The sequence below is a fragment of the Mobula birostris genome, chromosome 21, assembly GCF_030028105.1.
Source record: "Mobula birostris isolate sMobBir1 chromosome 21, sMobBir1.hap1, whole genome shotgun sequence".
NCBI classification, from domain to species: Eukaryota; Metazoa; Chordata; class Chondrichthyes; order Myliobatiformes; family Myliobatidae; genus Mobula; species Mobula birostris.
In genome coordinates, this window is record NC_092390.1 from 22,227,805 (window position 1) to 22,250,375 (window position 22,571).

General features: G+C 40.6%; 1 protein-coding gene across 7 annotated transcripts in view; it reads left to right on the forward strand.

Moving 5' to 3' along the window:
• herc4 (HECT and RLD domain containing E3 ubiquitin protein ligase 4) overlaps positions 1–22,571 on the forward strand; it is a 111,428-nt gene that overhangs the window by 27,672 nt on the left and 61,185 nt on the right. For 5 of the 7 annotated variants that reach the window (XM_072239162.1, XM_072239163.1, XM_072239167.1 and 2 more), the window contains exons 8-11: positions 2,678–2,820; positions 3,834–3,901; positions 9,212–9,336; positions 21,460–21,519. In XM_072239162.1, the coding sequence (XP_072095263.1) occupies positions 2,678–2,820; positions 3,834–3,901; positions 9,212–9,336; positions 21,460–21,519 (396 nt within the window). Of the gene's footprint in view, positions 1–2,677; positions 2,825–3,833; positions 3,902–9,189; positions 9,337–21,459; positions 21,520–22,571 lie in introns of those variants that run through there. The other 2 variants (XM_072239168.1, XM_072239169.1) reach the window with 2 other exon arrangements.

The following is a 22,571-nucleotide window of genomic DNA, read 5'->3' on the forward strand; positions in this document are numbered from 1 at the left end:
GCTGCTGTCTGTGGAACTTGCATGTTCTCTCTAAGGTCACTGTTTCCTATAGGTATTCTGGTTTCTTCTTGCATCTCAAAAATACACAATTTAGCACTGTAAATTACTCCTACAATGTAGATGAATGGGAGAATGAGGGTGAGTTGTTGAGAATGTAGGAACTGTAAAATAGATTGGGGTAAGGTTACTGTGAAAATGGATGCTTGATAGTCAGTGCAAACTCAGTAAGCAGAAAAACTTGTCCCTTGTGCTATATCATTCTTTCTCAATTACATCTTTTATATGAAGTGTGACTAAATTCGTTGATAGGTGCCAGCATTGCAACTATATTTGAACAGTTTGTTAAGAATGAAGATAATTCTGGAGCATGCATGTTTTCTGGTTCCTTACCCTTTGTTGTCTAAGAATTTTTTGATTACAATGTGCAGCTGAGGAATGACAATCACTGATAATCGGGAAGAACTTCCCTCGCTCATGTTTAACTTGATACCATGAGACTTGAGGGGCGTGGAGGTCAGGTGTCAATATTGACTCCAAAGGCTACCACCTCCTGCTTATATTACTACTGCTGCTGCCTCTGGTTAATCAATCCTACTGTCCAGACAGTACGTAACAAGAATTTTGATCGAGGATTCTGTGTGAAGTATTATGTCAAACTGCTGCTTAATAAATCAGTGAGCATGTCTTTACGTATATACCTGTCCCTTGATGTAGTGAAGAGGACTTGACAGGATGACTGGGCTAAAAGTGACTTTTCCAAATCATAATTTGGTGTCCAGGTCAATACGCACTGGCCCATCTACTTTATTCTTTCTTTCTTTGTAGCAATAATAGCAGAGCAGTTTCCTAGACATTTCAGAATGTGTTGTAGAGTCACTCTCATGGCACGGGTTGTGTAAGACTGACAGATTTACTCCTGCAAAGAACATTGATATTTACAGTGATCTGGTAATTTTTGTGGTCATCATTACTAAAACTAGTTTTTGCAATCTCCAGGTTTTAACTGGAATTAAAATTGCCACGATGTGATTTGAGACTAGGCCTGTGGATTACTAGTTTGATAATTTAACCACAGGAAGCAAAACATAAAATTTCAAATAAAGGAAGTAAAGCTGAAAAATACTGCTAAAATTCTGAGACACAAACTTCCAATATTCAGGACTCAACACTGAAATTATTGAAGTCAGTGTTGAATCCTGCAAGTTGGAAGCTCAAGCTGTTCCTCAAATTAAGCCTTATTGGATCTGTAGACAATAGTTAAATTAGAGGCTGTTGCAGTGGAGATTAGATTGAGAAAAGTTACAAACTGAATTAATGGACGGTTAGAATTTCAAGATTACATGTGCAGACTGATTGGAGATTTTTGCAACAGATCATTCTGCACAATTTCTGACATTTCATGCATCTCTGGGTGGCATGGTAGCATAGTGGTTAGCACAGTGCCTTACAGTGTAGGCAGTGAGGGTTCAAAAGGAGTTTGTATGTTCTCCATGTGACAACATGGGTTTCCTCTGGCTGCTCCAATTTCCTCCCACAGTCCAAAGAAGAACCAGTTGTAGCTTAATTGGTCATTGTACATTGGCCTGATTATTGGAGGATTGCTGGACAGTGTGACTCGAAGATCCAGAAGGACCTATTCCATGCTGTATTTCAATAAATAAAATAAATATTCTCAGATGCGTTTTACCTCTGTCTCTCATCCATCCCCCTCTTTAACTGATACACTAAATCTTCTTTCATTTTTACTGACATCTACTGCTCTTCTCATAGCATTTTCCCTGTAACACCCATCCTGTACTTCAAATGTCTGAACACTCCTTCAATGTACAGCAGCATTTGTACTTGCTGCATTTTAGCCATTCGTAATCGCATTGCATTCCCCTTTACATTGGGAAATGGAGATGTAAATTAGGTGATTTATTTCTAGAATGCTATCTCTAAGCATAACTGTTGTTCACCACTAGCATTTACCAACCCCTCAGCTAATGCCAGTACCAATGCGTCACAGAATCACTTCTGATTTCCTCCCTATTGTTTTATAAGTCCTTATCCCCTCTACTATATTAATAGTGCTTGATGCCTGAATTTCTCCCTGACTCCACCCCCACCCCTCTGTTTTGTTGGAAGGTCATTGACTAGAAACATTAATTCTCTTCCTTAGGGGTGGCTTCTCTGCATAGGTGCTGTCTGACCTCTAGTATTTCCAGCATTCTCTGTTTTCATTTCAGCTTTCCAGCATCTGCAGTATTTAGGTTTGGAATTGTTTAAATCAGATTGCCACCTGACAAAAGGATGCTCTTTATTCTATCTTGATAGTAATATGATTAAGAGGGTCACTTGCTTCTAGAATTTGCCAAGTGAAAAATTAGAGATAGAAAGAGTGGTCGGCTTGGTCAGGTTACAATCTAGGCAGTAAAGGTAAAAGGCACATCTTTTGAATTTGATTGTCTAAAACAATGTTAAAAGAAAATATGCTTTTGGAATTAACATTTTACTTTATTTAAACTCGATGCAAAGAGCTCATGCACTAAATACTTGATTTCTGTATAACAAGTTGAAAATCCACTTGTTCTCTTTTTAGTAAATTCATGGCCCTAACAAGAACTTTGTTTTACCTTTATGGTCAGTTAACTAGAATATGATTGTTTTTATAATTGTCTTTTTTTTAAAACAAAAGGCAGCACACACTAGCATTTGTTCCATCCTCTGGGAAGGTTTATTCATTTGGTCTTGGCGGAAATGGTCAACTAGGAACTGGTTCTACAAGTAACAGGAAAAGTCCTTCTACAGTGAGAGGAGCCTGGATTCCTTATAGTCCCAGTAGGTATATGCTGTTGTTTTAAAAAAAATTGTATTAAATTCTCCAGTATACAGTTCCTCCAAATTTGTTGCTTTTTAATTTTATTTTAGCCATTTCAGTATAACTCAACAGTGGTCTGTTTTCTGAATAACAATGATTTTTTTTTTGTAAAAGTTGTATCCTGCAGATACTAGAAAACTGAAAGAAAAATGGAACTGAGGAAGAGTTATAGCTCTTTTTGTCTCCATGAATGCTGCCTGATGTTGTGTCTTTCCAGCATGTTCTCCTTTTATTTATTTTACTATTTTTAAAATTACTAAATTTCAGTTACTATCCACTTTCTCAGAGGCTGCCTCAGGCCAGCTCCAAACTAAATATAAGCATAGAATTTTTTTTTTTAAACCTACAACACAATACAGGCCCTTCGGCCCACAAAGTTGTGCTGAACATGTCCCTACCTTAGAAATTACTAGACTTCCCCATAGCCCTCTATTTTTCTAAGCTCCATGTACCTATCTAAAAGTGTCTTAAAAGACCCTATCGTATCCGCCTCCACCACCGTTGCGGCAGCCCATTCCACACACTCACCACTCTCTGAGTAAAAAAAAAAACTTACCCCTGACATCTCCTCTGTACCTAACCCCAGCACCTTAAACCTATGTCCTCTTGTGGCAACCATTTCAGCCCTGGGAAAAAGCCTCTGACTATCCACACAATCAATGCCTCTTATCATCTTATACACCTCTATCAGGTCAATCTTTTAAAATTACACAATTTTGAGCAATTTAATTAGCATTTCCCTGCCTAAAGTGTAATTATATCCTGTTCACTCATCATAATGGTTAAGATGATGTTGCGTTTGTTCCATTTATATACAGGTTTTCTTCTGGGTTTAACCAATACTAAAAAAAACTATGATTTTGTTAAGTTATGAAGATGCTTCCACCTAGGTGTTGGAAGTACTTAGGGTATGATCAGCATCTATAGAAAACGTAGTATGTTAGTATTTTATCCTTTCAATTTAATATTGCAGATGCTGAAAACAATTTTTTTGTGAAAAGAATTTACTCTGGAGGAGACCAAAGTTTTGCATATTTGCAGGTAAGACAAAACACCTTATTTGAAATATTTCTTGATCAAGATCTATTTTTGACATTATGATCCATAATTATCTTAGCTCAGGGAGACCAAGTGTTTCAAATAGCAAGTAATTTTTACTCATTCTCAAAAGTATGACATTAAAATATGTATTTTGTGTTTTCTGTATGTTAAGAAATAATGCTTATAAATGCACATCTTAATGAATCAAAACTACAAAAATGGGTTGGAACAGACACTGTTGATGAGAATTTGGAAGAGGTTGATGCGGAGGTTCGAATTTGTGGAGGAGAATAAATGGAAGCCACGTAGTGAATATAAATATCAGATAAAGTTAATGTTGATTTCTACCTTTCCTTACCATGATTCATTTGAAGGTTATTCTTTTCCTTGACTTGTCACATACAGAGCTACAGGCAATTAAGTGATGTTGGATAAAACAGAGTGGGATAGTAGACTCAAGAGAAAATGAAATAAGCTACTACAAATGGTAGCGTAATGCACACAGAATACTGGAGGAACTCAGCAGATTGGGCAGCCTCTATGGAAATGAATAAACAGTCAGTGCTTCGAGCTGAGACCCTTCCTCAGGACCGGAAGGGAAGGGGGAAGATGCCAGAATAAGAAGTTGGGGGAGGGGAAGGAGGACAAGCTAGAAGGTGACGGGTGAAGCCAGGTGGGTGGTGGGGAGAGGGGATGACATGAGAAGCTGGGAGGTGATAACTGGGAAAAGACACAGGACTGGAAAGGCAAGAGTGATAGGAGAGGAGACTGGATCATAGGGGTGAAAAAGGGAGGCAGAGTGGCACCAAGGGAGGTAATAGGCAGGTGAGGAGAACAGGTAAGAAACCAGATTGGGAAAATGAAGAGGGAAAGGAGAGGGGAGAAAAGATGCTGGAAGTTGGAGAAATTGATGTCCATGCTATCAGGCTGGAGTCTATCTAGATGGAATATGAGGTGTTGCTTCTTCCACTTGAGAGTGGCCTCATTGTAGCAGAATAGGAAGCCATAGACCGACAGGTCAGAATGGAAATTGAAATTGCTGTTCACCAGAAAATACCATATTTTGTGGATGGAGCTGAGGACCACAACAGTTGCCCCACAAATTTCATCAGGTCTCACCAATACAGATCTGGATTTCCAGCGTTTGCAAGATCTCGTGTCTTTATGTACTAGAAATGATAAGCAGGAAAAGTTTCAAGGAAAAATTTATGTTGAGCAAAATATAAATAAAACGGAAGATTCATGAGAACCCTATAATGGATTTGAGTATGCTCTTGAGCCTGGTTTGGGAAAAAATATGGAGCACAGCTATAGCCAGCATGTTGCCTCAGTGTGCATTAAATTGCCTAAGAGAGATGGCATGAACATATACAGTTTGCTGAGCCATAATGGAACTAAGGACAAAAAAAAAATTGGATGTAGCCGGCAGATTTGCTAGAAGCTTTTAGTAACATCTGGACACTGCAGATTGTCTTACTAATAACAAGTTTACAGTTTAGTCTGTGGGTGCATTTTTCAAGTTTACAGTTCGTTTGTGGGTGCATTTTTTGGTTGATTAAGACACTTGTTATCTGGGTGCAATTCTTCAATGGAAGCACAAATATATTTGATATTGGTCTTGCCAACTGTATCCCAAATAGTTTAAAAAGACTGAATATACAGTGGATTCCAGTTAATTGGGGCTGGTTAATTGAGGCCGAATCTGGAGTATTGTGTTCAGTTTTGGTCACCAAATTACAGGAAGGATATAAATAAGGTTGAAGGAGTGCAGAGAAGGTTTACAAGGATGTTGCTGGGACTTGAGAAACTCAGTTACAGAGAAAGGTTGAATAGGTTAGGACTTTATTCCCTGGAGCATAGAAGAATGAGGGGAGATTTGATAGAGGTATATAAAATTATGGTGGGTATAGATAGAGTGAATGCAAGCAGGCTTTTTCCACTGAGGCAAGGGGAGAAAAAAACCAGAGGATATGGGTTAAGGGTGAGGGGGGGGGAGTTTAAAGGGAACATTGGGGGGGGGGCTTCTTCATACAGAGTGGTGGGAGTATGGAATGAGCTGCCAGATGAGGTGGTAAAGGCGGGTTCTTTTTTAACATTTAAGAATAAATTGGACAGATACATGGATGGGAGGTGTATGGAGGGATATGGTTAGTGTGCAGGTCAGTGGGACTAGGCAGAAAATGGTTCGGCACAGCCAAGAAGGGCCAAAAGGCCTGTTTCTGTGCTGTAGTTTTTCTATGGTTTCTATGATATCTATCAGGCCTGGTACATTCTAGCCCAATTAAGCGGCTATACCAATTAGCTGAAGTTTCATGGAATAGTTAAAAAGGTATAGAAAAGACAAACTACTGTTTAACTGAGTAACAAATTAAGTATTTAATGAAATGTAGAACAAATTAGAACACTGAATACTACTACAGTACTATAAAACTGTATTACTTCATAATAGTTATCGGCAGAAAAATTCATTCTTCTTTGCTGTGTTCTTTTGACTGAACAAAATCAGCTGAGATACCTAGTGCAGATAATGGACTGCCTTTTTATAATATTTTCGATGATTGCATCCTTCAAATCTTTTTCATTGTAAAATTCAAAGTGATTGTTAATTCCTTCAAATTCTTCATAGTTCCTAACTTGTTGAAGTAGTGAAATCATTTCATTTTCACTCCCAGCCGATTCTGGCATCTCCAAGCCTACATACTTAAAACTGCAATGAGCAAAACAGTTCTGAATTGTCTTGCTGCTTATTTCTCACCAAAAATCACTGCTGTTTGAACGTAAGTACACGCAACTGACACTACTTAAAATTGTTTGCACTAAGCATGGTGTTATGTCTAATGACCACACAAGTGCATGTGACTGACACTAGTTAGATAATGTTTAGCAGCAGTCTCCTGTCCCAGCTAAATGGTGTAGTGTTCCAAATAAATGAAGGGCATCTCAATTAGTTTTGTTCTTTGAGTTGGCCCAAATAAGTGGCTGCCCCAGTTAACTGAGGGCCCAATTAACCAGAATCCCCTGTATATCCAAAACAAAATTCAAACCAAAAATGGCTTCATTAGAATGGTATTATAGTGCACATTACTTCATGTAGGAGTAAAATTTGAGTTGCGGAAACAAATTCATACAAAATGCTGTAGGAACTCAGCAGGCCAGGCAGCATCTATGTAAATGAGTGCAGTCAAAGTTTCAGGCCGAGACCCTTCATCAGGACTGGTGAAGGGTCTTGACCAGAAACGTTGACTGTACTATTTTCTTTAGATGCTGCCTGGCCTGCTGAGTTCCTTCAGCATTTTGTATGTGTTGGTTGGATTTTGCACACCTGCAGATTTTCTCATTTGCAGGAAAAAATTAGACGTTTACTAAAACATAGCAGCTGGTCCTGAAGTTTGGCTTGATAGCTCTAGAAAAGTAAATGGCTGCCACCTGTGCAATAAAATTTCTTGGTGCTAAAGGCCAATTTATACTTGTGCATCAAATCGACGCCATAGGTATGGTGTAGCTGCGTACCCTACCCCGTAGCCTGACGTGCACCTCCCCAAAAATGTAACAGATGTGATTGGTCGGCTTGGTAGCATCGCATTTCCTCCTATACTGCAATAGCTTCCCATTGGGCGACTGAAGGGCAGGGAAGGAACTCTGGCTGCAATACTTCCCATAAAGCTTTACAGACCTCCAAAATTATGGAGGATCCTGTGCTTGACGCCAGTCTGTAGCTAGCTGCTACAGCCTGTTGACTTCTACCTGAAGCTAAAACTCGAATGGTGATTGCCAGTCTCTGAGTATACTGTGCGTACACTGATGTAAAATAAATGGTTGGAGATGATGAACCAAATCGTCAAATCTACCTGCTGACATCTGAAAATACTTGAAATGCATTTCCTTGTCCATGTCTCTCAGTGGCCAGACAAGCACAGAAGATTCACTCTCCTTCAGTTTTAGTCACCATTGTTTGAAGTTTGAGTTTCTTCATGTTGAGTTTCAACACGAAGAAACTCAACACAATGGCTTAGAAACCCCCCACCAACTAGCGTTTTGGCGGTGAATTGCAGAGCAACGCAGACACACCAATGCACAACTATAAATGCTCACAGCGGCATAGCCCACTTGCGTAGGCTGCAGCGTAAGCTAGTACGCACAAGTATAAATCAGCCCGAAGTTACAGACTTGTATACAAACAAATACAGAAATTCAGGAATTTGATTCAGAAGATTATATTTGATGGTTACTTGGACTCTTAGAATCTCACAACAGAGCCAAGTTTCATCGGAATTTGTGCTGCTGTAGGAAAGTTGCATCCATCATCAAAGATCTTCACCAGCTAGTCCATGCTGTTTTCTCTGCTGCCATCAGGTAGAAGGCACAATCACCTCAGTGTTGCACCACCAGGTTCAAGAATAGTCTACCATCGGGCTCTTGAACAAAAGAGGATAACTAGACTCATCTATTGAGATGTTCCCACAATCAATGGTCTCACTTTAAGTACTCTTTATCTTGTTATTTCGTGCTCTCATTACTTAGTGCTTTTTTCATATTTACGTTTGCACAGTTTGTTGTCTTCTATGCTCTACTTGCTCTTTCATTGATCTTGTTTACAGTTACTTTTCTATAGATTTATTGTGTATGCCCACAGGAAAAAGAATCTCAGGGTTGTATGTGGTGACATGTATGTACTCTAAAAATAGATTTTACTTTGAACTTGGGTCATACTGGAGAATCTTTTCTTTGATTCTGCGCCGTCTATTCTAAGATCACATTGACTTCAATAAGGGAAAAAATTGGGAATAACAGGGTTTTAATACTTTGCTTCCTTTAATATTTCAAGGGGTTTGTGAAATATTTTGGTGTACGTGCTTCAATAACAAATTTTAATGCTTTTTTTTGCTTTTACTTTTAAGCATCTTGGTGTCATAAATATTTTTAAAAATTATTTAAACCTTTTATGCAAACAAAGCCTTGTTTCCACAGACTTGCTAGCTGTTAACATTTTCAAGAGTATTTTGACAACGGGGCCTTCATTGCTGGAGGAACTGCTGGACTTCAGAAAATGTCAATGAAAGAGATAGGCCAGCAAAATCCACTCAGTTGAGAACAGCGTGGTGAACCTGTTGCCACGAATCAGCTTCACTAGCACCAACCATCCTATTTGTTCAAATATTAACTTTTGCAATCCAGCATTTGTTCAAGGGTTAATTTTGTTGATCCAGTGCTGAGTTTCAAGAATAATCACTTTATCAGGTTTATTCACATTTTCTCTAGTACCTCATTCAAGTATCCTTTTTCACCAGTTAATTGTTGTTTCTTCTCAAGAATTCCATGCCACCAGATGACCTCAGATTTCCTAATCCGTCAAAACACATACTAACAATAAATGAACCAGTCATCCAGAAATGGATGAGCTTTCCTCCAGGAAGGATTCCTTCAGAGGTAGCCAAGTAAGTAGCAGTGCCTCTGTTTGATGTGCACCATCCATTTCTAAATTCTTGGTGCATAATTGTTATTTGATTTTGTTCACCGTATTACTGTTTCTATAAAATATTATAAATTTTAAATGTAATATGGAATGAAAGAAAGAATCGGAATGGCACGTTGACTTGATACGAATAGTATCAAAGGTGGGATTTATTTTGTGAATAAAGATATAAACATCTGAAATTGCATGATGTTAAAAACTGTTTCCTTGAATACTTAGAAATTTAATTGATTATACAGCATAAAATGTCTTTATTACTTCAATATAGATATGCATTCTTTTCACTTTACTATTCATATATACTGTAAAGTCTACAGAATCTGGAAATCTGAAATAAGTGCGGTGGAAAATTCAGTGAAAAGGAACGTAATTTTATTTAGAGATACAGCACATAAGACATAGGAGCAGAATTAGGCTATTTGGCCCATTCATTGTTCTCCACCGTTCGATCATGGTTGATCCTTTTGCTTTTCCCCCTCAGCCACACTCCCCAGACTTCTTTCTGTAACCTTTGATGCCATGTCCAATTAAGAACCTATAAAATTGCCTTAAATACACTCAACAATCTGGCCTCCACACCTGCCTGTGGTGACAAATTCCACAAATTCGCATCCCTCCTGATCTCTGTTTTAAATGGACGCCCGTCTATCCTGAGGCTGTGCCCTCTTGTCCTAGACTCTCCCACCATGGGAAAACATCCTTTCCACATCTACCATGCCTTGGCCTTTCAATGTTCAAAAGGTTTCAATGAGATTCCACCCCCCCCCCCCCCGCCATCCTTCTAAATTCCAGCAAGTACATATCCAGAGCTATCAAACATTTCTCGTATGATAACCCTTACATTCCCAGAATCACCTTGTGAACCTCCTCTAAACCCTCTCTAATGCCAGCACATCTTTTCTTAGATGAGGAGCCCAAAACTGTTCACAATACTCAAGGTGAGGCCACACCAGTGCATTATACAGCCGTAGCATCACATCCCTGCACTTGTATTCTAGACCTCTTGAAATAAATGCTAAAATTGCATTTGCCTTCCTCCCCACCAACTCTACCTACAAGCTGACCTTTAGGGTGTTCTGCACAAGTGCTCCAAGTCTCTTTGCATCTCAGATTTTTGCATTTTCTTCCCATTTAGAAAAGGTCTGCACATTTATTTCTACTACCAAAGTGCATGACCATGCATTTTCCAACATTGTATTTCATTTGCCACTTTCTTGCCCATTCACTTACTCTGAGACCTTCTGCGGCCTACCTGTTTCCTCAACACTACCTGCCCCTCCACCAATTTTCATATCATCTGCAAACTTGGCAACAAAAGGAGGCCCTTTGAGCCGCACCACCAACTACCTACCAATTTTTAACCATGACCTAATCACAGAACAATTGATAATGACAAATTGTCCTACTAACCCATGCATCTTTGGACTGTGGGAGGAAACCAGAGAGCCCAGAGGAAACCCACCCATTCCATAGGAGGATACACAAGCAGTGGATGTCAGGATTGGATTCCTAAATCGAATGCCCTGAGTTGTAACAGTGTTAAACTAACCGTTATGCTCCTGTAGCGTCCCACAGTATTTCTGGTCGATGATATTTCATCAGGAAACCTCATTGTATCCAGATTTATTAGAAGCGATTGGGAGTCCTTATGCACCTTGCCTTGATTTGTAGTCTCTGGTTAGATTCTTGGCCACGGCATTCCTTTTGCTGCTGGTACATAGTTAGTGGACTGCATGCTTGCCTCATTCTCTTTTCCGTGTAATTTAGCCATCATATGCTTATGGTATCAATTGTAGCTTCTCTTTAAATTGCATCCTGGAATCATTTTGTTAATTAAAAAAAAAGTTAAACCTTATAAATATAAAACTAATGTAGTAAAATTTGTAGTTGGAAGCCCCAGAGTGTTTTTGTTATAAGCAATGGTTTTTCTATTTTTTAGTTTTGCAGTTTAGGTCATCACACTGGGAATAACAGTTTTTTGCAGCCTTTCAGTGGAGCCTGCTCACTATTGTGATTGCAGTATGGAGCCACAACAAACTTCAATATTTTGTTGTATGCATCTTTGGGGGCCCAAAATGGCATGCTAGTACTTACCTGGTAACAATCTGTCATTCAGGATTCAAGGCGCTCGTACATTTGTTTCATCAAATTCTTACGTTCATAGAACTCGTAAGCTTTTGCAATCACAGTGCCAGCTAGTCATACAAGCATATTGCAAAAAACCCTATTACATTAGGTTCTGCTGCGGGAGAGAAGGACATGTAAGTGAAGACAGCAGAAGCTCTCTGTAGTGGAGAGATGCTTCTCTCTGTTCAAGCCCCCATGTGGGAGATGGCATTATGATTTATCAGGTGGTCCATTGCTGTAACTGTGGCCTGAAGCAAGGATTAATTAATTTCTACATTCTTTATTTGCTCTGCCCCGCACTGTTTTGATTCATAAGATGCAGATGGATGCAGGTTTCACCTATAACATTCTTTTACTTATTTGCATTATACCCCTCATAATTTTGTAAGATCTGTTCTCATTCTCCTAAGCTCCAAGGAATAAAGTCCTAACCTATTAACCTATTCAATTTTTCTCTATATCTCAGATCCTCAAGACCTAGCAACATCCTTGTAAATTTTCTCTGCACCCTTTATGTAGGTGACCAAAATTGCACACAGTACTCCAATACACCAACCATAGCTTCAAAGTAACATCTCCACAGCTATAATCAGTACTCTGATTTATGAAGGCTAATGTGCCAAAAGCTCTCTTTACAACGTTATCTATGTATGTTGCCATTTTTAAGGAATTGTTGATTTTGTATTCCCAGATCCTTTTGTTCCACTGCACTTCTCAGCCCATTTTTTCCAGATCACACTACAAGCTATGATACTCATCCTTCACTGTCTACAATAACCCCAATCTTGGAGCTCACCCGTAAATTTGTTGATCCTGTGCCATCACTTGTCACAGGCCTCCTGTCGGAGAGACAACCATCCACTACCATTCCTATCATCGCCTGCTAAGCCAATTCTGAATCTTAATTTTCCACTTAAGTGACTTAACCTTATCAACATCCAATGTAGGACTTTGTCAAAGTTCTTGCTGAAGTTCATGTGGACAACATCCACTGCCTTTCTTTTATCTATTTCATAACTCTTAAGATTGGTTAAATGCAACCTACCATTCACAATGCCATGCTGACTATTCCTTATTAGACCCTGTGCATGGTATCATAGGCGTTAGCACAATGCTTCACCAAATAGGTGACCTAGGTTCATTTCCCACTGCTGTCTATAAGAAGTTTGTACATTATGCAGTCACTAGAGAACCCTGCTCTAATCTATGTACACATATAATTGTGCGTCTGCGTATGACTCCAACGCAATCTTCAAATTTGCAATGACTCTGGTGTTGGATGAATCACGTACTGGAGACAGGACACTGGTTGAGTAGCATCACAAAGTGAACCTCTTGCTCATTGTCAGTAAAATTAGAGCTGATTCTTGACTTCAGGAAATGAAGAGAGTAAACATGTTCCAATCTACTTTGGGAAATTTTTGGTGGAGAGAGTAGGCAGCTTCAAATTCCTGGATGTTAACATAGCAGATGGTCTGCCCTGAGCCCAACTCATAGCTGCAATCATAATGTATTGCCTTGGTTAAGATCTTCATTGCTCTGCTGTAGGTATTTCATTTTAGTGGTTTTCTGCAAAAGAAGTGTGTCCTGATGGCAGAAAGATAAGAAGCCCTGCTGTCCAACTTGGGAATGTTTTGTCAGCCAATCAGGATGGTGGGATTTGGAGAAAGTTCAAGAGAGAGCAGAGCGGAGAGAGTTTTATGATGGACAGCAGTCCGGTTTGGATTATTTTGGTGGGAGCTGCAAAGCGGGATGGAAGAGAAGGTGCCACAGCATGCCATTGGAAGGAGAGTTCCTGTTACATGAAGTGCTTTGTGCAGATGAATGCTCCAGTGAGCAAGGTCCAGTACTCCTGAGAGAGAGCCAGTCTGTTCAAGATGGAGAGCATTTTGGAGATAATGATCACAATTCTATCTCCTTTACCATAGCATTGGAGAGGGATAGGAACAGAGAAGTTAGGAAAGCGTTTAATTGGAGTAAGGGGAAATATGAGGTTATCAGGCAGGAACTTGGAAGTATAAATTGGGAACATATGTTCTCAACAAAATGTATGGAAGAAATGTGGCAGATGTTTAGGGGATATTTGCGTGGAGTTCTCCATAGGTACGTTCCAATGAGACTGGAAAAGGATGGAAGGGTACAGGGAGCATGGTGTACAAAGGCTGTTGTAAGTCTAGTCAAGAAGAAAAGAAGAGCTTACGGAAGCTTCAAAAACTAGGTAATGATAGAGATCTAGAAAATTATAAGGCTAGCAGGAAGGAGCTTAAGAAGAAATTAGAGCCAGAAGGGGCCATAAGAATGCCTTGACGGATAGGATTAAGGAAAACCCCAAGGCGTTCTATGAGTATGTGAACAGCAAGAGGATAAGAAGTGAGAGAATAGGACCAATCAAGTGTGACAGTGGAAAAGTGTGTATGGAACCGGAGGAGATAACAGAGGTACTTAATGAATACTTTGCTTCAGTATTCACTACGGAAAAGGATCTTGGCGATTGTAGGGATGACTTACGTCAGACTGAAAAGCTTGAGCACGTAGAAAGTAGGAAAGAGGATGTGCTGGAGGTTTTGGAAAGCATCAAGTTGGATTAGTCATCTGGACTGGACGAGATGTACCCCAGGCTACTTTGGGAGGCGAGGGAAGAGATTGCTGAGCCTCTGGCAATGATCTTTGCATCATCAATGGGATGGGGGAGGTTCCGGAGGATTGGAGGGTTGTGGATATTGTTCCCTTATTCGAGAAAGGGAGTAGAGAAAGCCCAGGAAATTATAGACCAGTGAGTCTTAGTTCAGTGGTTGGTAAGTTGATGGAGAAGATCCTGAGAAGCAGGATTTGTGAACATTTGGAGAGGCATAATATGATTAGGAATAGTTAGCATGGCTTTATGAAAAGCGTGATAGAGCCTGATAGAATTTTTTGAGGATGTGACTAAATGCATTGAAGGTAGAGCAGGAGATATAGTGTACAGTATATGGATTTCAGCAAGGCATTTGATAGGGTGCCCCATGCAAATCTTATTGAAAAAGTAAGGAGGCATTGGATCCAAGAGGACATTGCTTTGTGGTTCAGAACTGGCTTGCCCATCTTTATTGGTTATAGATGGGTCATATTCTGCATGGAGGTCGGTGACAAGTGGTGTGCCTCAGGGATCTGTTCTGGGACCTCTACTCTTTGTGATTTTTATAAATGACCTGGATGAGGAACTGGAGGGATTGGTTAGTAAATTTGCTGATGATACAAAGGTTGGGGGTGTTGTGGATAGTGTGGAGGGCTGTCAGAGGTTACAGCGGGGCATTGATAGGATGCAAAACTGGGCTGAGAAGTGACAGATGGAGTTTAACCCAGATAAATGTGAGGTGGTTCATTTTGGTGGGTCAAACATTATGGCAGAATATAGTATTAATGGTAAGACTCTTGGCATTGTGGAGGATCAGAGGGATCTTGGGGTCCAGGTCCATAGGACACTGGAAGCTGCTGCGCAGGTTGACTCTGTGGTTAAGAGGGCATACAATGCATTGGCCTTCATTGATCGTGGGATTGAGTTTAGGAGCCGAGAGGTAATGTTGCAGCTGTATACGACCCTGGTCAGACTCCACTTGGAGTACTGTACTCAGTTCTGGTCACCTCACTACAGGAAGGATGTGGAAACCATAGAAAGGGTACAGAGGAGATTTACAAGAATGTTGCCTGGATTGGGGAGCATGCCTTATGAGAGTAGGTTGAGTGAACTTGACCTTTTTTTCCTTGGAGTGGCAGAGGATGAGAGGTGACCTGATAGAGGTGTGTAAGGTGATGAGAGGCATTGATTGTGTGGATAGTCAGAGGCTTTTTCCCAGGGCTGAAATGGCTAGCACAAGAGGGCAGTTTTAAACTTGGAAGTAGGTACAGAGGAGATGTCAGGGGTAAATTTTTTACGCAGAGAGTAGTGAGTGTGTGGAATGGGCTGCTGGTGGCGGTGGTGGAGGTGGATACGATGGGGTCTTTTAAGAGACTCCTGGACAGGTACATGGAGCTCAGAAAAATAGAGGGCTAGGTAATTTCTCAGTAAGGCCATGTTTGGCACAGCTTTGTGTGCCGAAGGGCCTATATTGTGCTGTGGGTTTTCTATGTTTCTATGGACTTCAAGGGCAGTTTGGACTATGGTGGGTGCTTTTACATGGACTGTGGGTTCGGCACTGTGAGTAATGGTTATACCCAGCTTTGGAAGAGATGAGCTCCAATAGTCATGTGCACATTTGGATGGGTCTAACTAATGGGCCATTTTTTTTTCTTTCAATAACTGTTTGATAAAGCTATCATGAGAAAATATACGAACACGAGGAATTCTGCAGATGCTGGAAATTCAAGCAACACACATCAAAGTTGCTGGTGAATGCAGCAGGCCAGGCAACATCTCTAGGAAGAGGTACAGTCGATGTTTTGGGCCGAGACCCTTTGTCAGGACTAACTGAAAGAAGAGCTTGTAAGAGATTTGAGAGGGGGAGGGGAGATCCAAAATGATAGGAGAAGACAGGAGGGGGAGGGATGGAGCCAAGAGCTGGACAGGTGATGGATCATGGGACAGGAGGCCCAGAGAGAAAGAAAAGGGGGAGGGGGGGGAAATCCCAGAGGATGGGCAAGGGGTACATGTTCCTCTCATATCCCTTTTGCCAATCAACTGACTAGCTCTTCGCTCCATCCCTCTCCCTCCTGTCTTCTCCTATCATTTTGGATCTCCCCCTCCCCCTCCCACTTTCAAATCTCTTACTAGCTCTTCTTTCAGTTAGTCCTGATGAAGGGTCTCGGCCCGAAACGTCGACTGTACCTCTTCCTAGAGATGCTGCCTGGCCTGCTGCGTTCACCAGCAATTTTGATGTGTGTTATTAGAAAATATAGTTCCTTTATAATTTTATGCGGTGTACGATTGTTATATCTTGCCAACTGATAATTGTGTATGGGGAGTATTTACACAGCATTCGCCCAACTCAAGGTTTCGTTAATCGGAACATCATGACATTCCTGTTTGGTTGAATTACCCAAATCATACCGACCCTAGACATATATTGTTTATCAAAGGTGGCCTTCGCACCTCTGAGTCATGATAGTGTTAGCAGAGGAGCAACTGAGCCAAGTTTACATGTGAGCTCAGTGAGAGGGTTACATTTGTGGGGTCTCATCCTGGATTCCTTTGATGCTGTGTGACTGCTGTTTAGAAGTGATTAAGGTACTTTATTATGGACACTGCAGGGATTAAGTTTTGGTGTGATTCAAAGAGGTGATCCACAAATAACATTTGTGTTCTGAGTGGAGTGGGTATCTGAAGCTCTGATGATCTGCTTATTAGAGTGCGAGGTTCTATAAAAGTGTTGGGTAAAGTTGCGCTGATTGAACGGCGCATTGACTAATCAGCTGGTAAGGATGATGTGTTAGTCCAGTCTTGCATTGACGGGACTGAATTTGCACTGCCCGATATGCTAGGAGACCCTGGAGAGGTGGGGCCATGGGCAGTCCACTTTTTTTTTTTTTTTTTTTTTTTTTTTTAGAGAAGTGGGGAAGCTAGGCAAGGGTGAAGAGCTTGTTCTCATTTCTGTGAGATGAGGGAGAAGAGTTGTCTGATGTGAAAGGTCTAATTGGTTCTTCAATGGTTGATTTAAATTCTGAGCTGGTTTCGGCTATTACATCACTGGTTGATAAATGCCAAAGTGTACCCGCGGAGAGCCAAAATTATTGTAGGCTGGGAGCGTTCTCTGGAGTCAAGCCCATACCCGATGGAGAGGAAAAATATGAGGTTTGGGTGGAGTAGACATCTCAGTTACTGGATGAGTGGCAGTGCTCAGATAATATGAAAAAAAGACTGTTGGAGAGTTTAAAGTGGCAGCTGATATCATAAGGTTCCTAAAGGCAGAAGATCCATTAGTCACATCAGCTAATTACTTTCAGCAAAAGCAAAAGCATCTTCCAGAGCTTGCAGGTGCAGCTGATCTTAAGATGAAGTTTAGCCACACATTCCAGGAGGGAGAGAAGCCGTCTGCCTACATTTTCAGATTGGAGAAATGGCTGCATTGTTTGTATCACAAAGGGGGCATTCAACTGTCTGAGAGAAATTGCTTGAGGATGGAACAACTTGCGAAGGGCGCACTGTTAGGTGACATGATTGCTCTGTATTCGAATAACCCAAGATGTACCCTCCTCCATCTTTTAATGAATTACTCAGAAGTTAGGAGGAAAACATGATAGAGAAGCGGAATGTTTCCAAAGCCAGGTTTCTTCTCTGTAGCCTTTGCTGGTAAAGTGACCTCTGATGACACAAATAGAGCTTTTGAGGAATGAGGTGGAAAACCTTGAAGCTGAGCTGATTTGATGGATGTCTGCTTGTGTTTCAGCTAAACGTAATACGTCCGCTGGGAAACCCGACCCGCCTGTAGGATTTATGACAGGACTGCTGCTGAAAAGGATCTTGACTAGAGAGGGAACTGGTATTTTCTGTTACCACTGTGGAGAAGGTGGGCATTTCAAGCGAGGTTGAGAGGCTCAAAAAGCAAGTCAGCGGTTAATCAAACAGTGAAGGAAAAAGGCAAAACTACAGATGTATACAGTAAAGGAACAGGCTGGCATCTCAGAGTGGGTGCATTCCAATCAGTGTATCAAGGGAAATAATAAAGTGCAAAACACTATTCCTAAATGTTAAGTGGGACTGGGCTCTGATGTATTTTATGTAGATTTAATGTGTATATACTAGAGCCACACTTGACACAGGTTACTTTGCTTTATAGATACTTTTACAGCCAGTATTTGATGCATTTACCATTGATGTCACTTGGTGCCCTTGAGATTCAGGAGCTTGGTACTGATGAATACCCATACAATGGCTACTTATCATTGAAACTGGAGTTTTCGGAAGCAGAAGTTGGAATAACTGAGACCAACTGTTGGACCGCCCAGATCCAGTTGAAAAGTGTACAGCTTCCATTCATGTAGGAACAGATACTTGCATTGTGAGAAGGCTCATGGGAGCATGCAAGGAGAGAAGTGGAGAGAACTTTTTGAAAACCTTGTTCATTCACCCTGTGTTCAGAACTGCTTTTGAGAAGGTGCAAGTTCCTCCTAACCTGTCATGTTACATCCTGGAGGTGTAGCTAGAGTGATGGGAACTTGCAAATTTGCTGGAATGCCCAACGACTCAGCCATCCAGGTAGATGCTTCTGATCATCAGGAAGAGTCATGTTTACCTGCAGGACTGTTGGTGAGGCCTGATCTGCAGAGATCTTTGGCTGTCTATGCAAACGGAATAGTAGTGATTGTTAGGAACGCATCAGGAAGAGATGTCACCCTCAGATGTAGGATTCCGATTACCCCTCTTTTTCCTATGATGGTAGTGTCTAGTATTCCAGGGAAGACGGAAAAGAAGCAGTCTCTTGGATCAAGGAAGTTGACATCAAAGTCATGCAACTTTGTGACTCACCGATGCTAGAGGAATGGAAAAGGCAGTTTGCTGAGGAGATGTCGGAGTGCGAAGATGTCTTTTCTACTGACGAGTTGGATGTTAGTTGCTACAAGGGTACTTGCCACACTATTGGAGTGAACGAGGACACACTTTTCCAGGAGAGGTCTTGCCGGTTAGCACCAGCAAAGGTTTGAAACATTCAGCAACACTTGCTTGGGCTGAAGGAAGCTTAAATCAGTCATGGGGCAGGGGACCTGAGCTGCCAGCAGGCACGAGTGATAGGTGGGGAGGCATCCTCTAGTAGACAGGAAAGGTCTCAGTCAGGAAACCCCTAGCTACGCCGGCAGAGGATGCACCTGGGAAACATTGAAACATCCATTCCCATGGCAAGATGTGTTACTTCCATTTACAGTTGGATTCAGGGGGGTCCTAAAATCACAAAACTCATTTGAATACAGTGTTATTAATAATGGCTTAATAAGTTTCATAGTCATGAGGACATGACTGTTTTTGATGGGGGGAGGATGTATTGTCCTGATTGAGATTTCTACAGCTATGCTGTAGGTATTTCATTTTAGCAGTTTTCTGCAAAAGCAGTGTGTCCTGATAGAATATTTTGGTTTCAGCTAAAGATAAAAAGCCCTGCTGTTCAACTTGGGAATGTTGTGTCAGGCAATCACGATGGTGAGATCTGGAGAAAGTTCTTGACATAGTGGAGAGAGATTTGAAACAGACAGTAGTCTGGTTTGGGCTTTTTTGGCTGCAGTTGCAGAGCAAGACGGAAGGAAAGATGCCACAGAATGCTGTTGGAAAGAGAGTCCCCATTACACAAAATGCTCTGTGCAGATGAATGGCTACAAGGTGGAAGGCCAATATTCTTGTGTGCGTGAGAGAGAGAGCCAGTTCGAGATGGACTTGGAGGGAAGTTTGGACTGTGGCAGGTGCTTTCACACAATCAGTGGGTTCGGTGCCATGAAATCCTGTTATACCCATCGTTGGAAGAGATGGACTCCAGTGGTCATGTGCTCATTTAGATGGGTCAAACTGTAATGGGCCCTTTTTATTTATTTTTTTCTTTCTTTTAATAACTGTTTGATAAAGCTGAAATTAGTAATTATGCTTTCTTTATCATTTTATGCAGTGTACTATATGGTATTTTTTGCTGACTGATAATTGTGTGTGGGTAGTATTTACACAGCATTCGCTCAAATTGAGGTTTCTTTAATTGGAATGTCGCAACATTCCTGTTTGGTTGAACCCCAAGTCAAACCAACCCTTGACGTATATTTTTTATTAAGGTGGCCTTCTTACTGCTGAGTCACGTGGTTTTTCGCAGAGGTAGCTAACGAGCCCAGTTAGACAGATACAATGACAAAAGTATGCAGGAATCTTTTTGTGAGGTTAAGCAGGTTTGGCTCATCGAATACTCGTAATGAGCATCTACAGATATACAGTAGAACGTAACCTGAGTAGCTGCATTGCAGTCTGGTACAGCAGTTCCAATGCACAGGAGTGTAAGAAGCTGCCCAATACATCATGAGCACCAATCCTGGACATCACCATCTGATAGTATTTATAGGAGCTGCTGCCTGACGGAGGTAACGCATCATCAAAATAACACACACAATGAATCAAGTTTAATATCACTGGTATATGTCATGGAATTTATACACACACACACACACACACACACACGCTCTTCTCCCCCCCCCCCCCCACACACAATGTATGTATGTACCTCCCTGATGGTAGCAATAAGAGGATGTGTCCTAGGTTATGGGGTTCTTAATGAAGGATGCTGCCTTTTTGAGGCATCGCTCCTGAAGGTGTCTTGTATACTAGTGTGCATGATGGAGCTGACTTGAGTTTACAACTTTCTGCGGCTTATTCCAACCCTGTGCAGTGCAATTCCGTTGTGTGTTGCCTCTCCCCAATACCAGACAGTGATGCAGCCGGTTCGAATGCTCTCGATGGTACATCTGTTTTTAAAAAAAATTACTCGTGTCTTTGGTGACATATCAAATCTCCTGAAACTCTTAATGAAGTTTAGCCACTGTCGTGCCGCCTTTGTAACTGCATCAATATGTTGTACCCAGGAATATAGCTGACCACTTGGGTGTCTCATGAAAGACTATGGAAAAAACACATAAAGAAAAAGTCCAAAGGCAGGCTAATGTCCACATAAAAATAAGTACATAATAAGCCAGTTCCAAAAATTCTGTACTGCTTAAATATGGCTAAATAGCCTTTATTCGAGGTATATTGTTCCCTGAATTATCATTACATTGTTATAAGAAATACTACTCGTATTCTTGAAGAATTTCTTTGTATTTTGAGTTGTATCAGAATTTTGTTTTACAGGAATGCATGACTACCATTTAACTTTAACCATAAAGTAAATGTAGTTCCATCCTCATGCAATACGGAGATATGTCATTCAATGCAGATGTTAAGATTCAGTTGAGGAGTAGAGAAATACTTTTGTTATGGTTAAATTGGAACATTTGTAACTTATGTGGTGTCTCTTTCTCACCATAGTGAAATCGATACTGTGTTCTCATCAGAGGGCTGCCTAAATGGAAGCTTTCTTGCCTATAGGTAATACAATGTTATAAATACTGAGATTAATATAGTTTCCTAAATGCACTGCAACTTTAAAGTGAGCTGTGTTAAATTTGTACAACTTTGAGCACCAGTGTTTAAACCATCTGTGTTCTAAGTGAAACTACATTTATCTTGTATTCATCTTGCAGTACTTAATAGCTGCTATTTGACGAGGCACATGTTGAGGTTGTACCACAAAGTCAAGCGAAGTGGCCAAAACGGAGTTGACACGTTTAATAAATTCAGCAATGAAACACCAAATAAGGGGAACAACTATGTATGTCGTGACAGTTTTTCAGTTTTTATTTCCAGGTATTCAAATTAAATTTTCAGAGAAGGGATTTTGTCTTGGCCTGAAATTAATAGTATTAGTTGTAACCTTTAAAATGATTTTGACATTGTAACCCATTCTCCAAAATGTTACACACATCTTTTGCATTTCCTCTTCCTTCAGTCCCCTTACCCCCAGAGGACTGGTTCGGATCACCCATTTTAGAATCTTAACTTCATGGTCTGGCAACTTTTATTGGAATATTTAAAACATTTTTTAGAGGTGATTTTATATGGAATGTGCTGCCAGAGGAAGTGGTTAAGTCAGGTACATTAACCTGATGTAAAAGACACTTAGACAGGTACATGGATAGGAAAACTTTAAAGGAAAATGAGCAAATGGGACTAGCATAGATGAAAATCTTGGTCAACAGAAAGGGCCTATTCTCTAAACCAAATAGTTCCATGACTTTTCACTGATCATGTGCAGTTCATCATCCTTTTAGACCACCTTTGGTATCTTCAAGTTGGAGATATTTTTAATTTAATTTAATTGTTTTTCTCCTTTTATATGAATTAATAGCTGAAATGGTTCATCCACTGCACCACTAGCAAAGTATTGATTGAAATGAATGTGACCACAATCATGTGATGCATCTACCCATAGAACTTTTCACCCCAATATGTGTTAAATATCTGCATCTTCACCTTAAAATATTCAAACCCTCTATTAGAAGTCTTCAATCAATTGTCCTTTTACAATTACCTGTGACCTA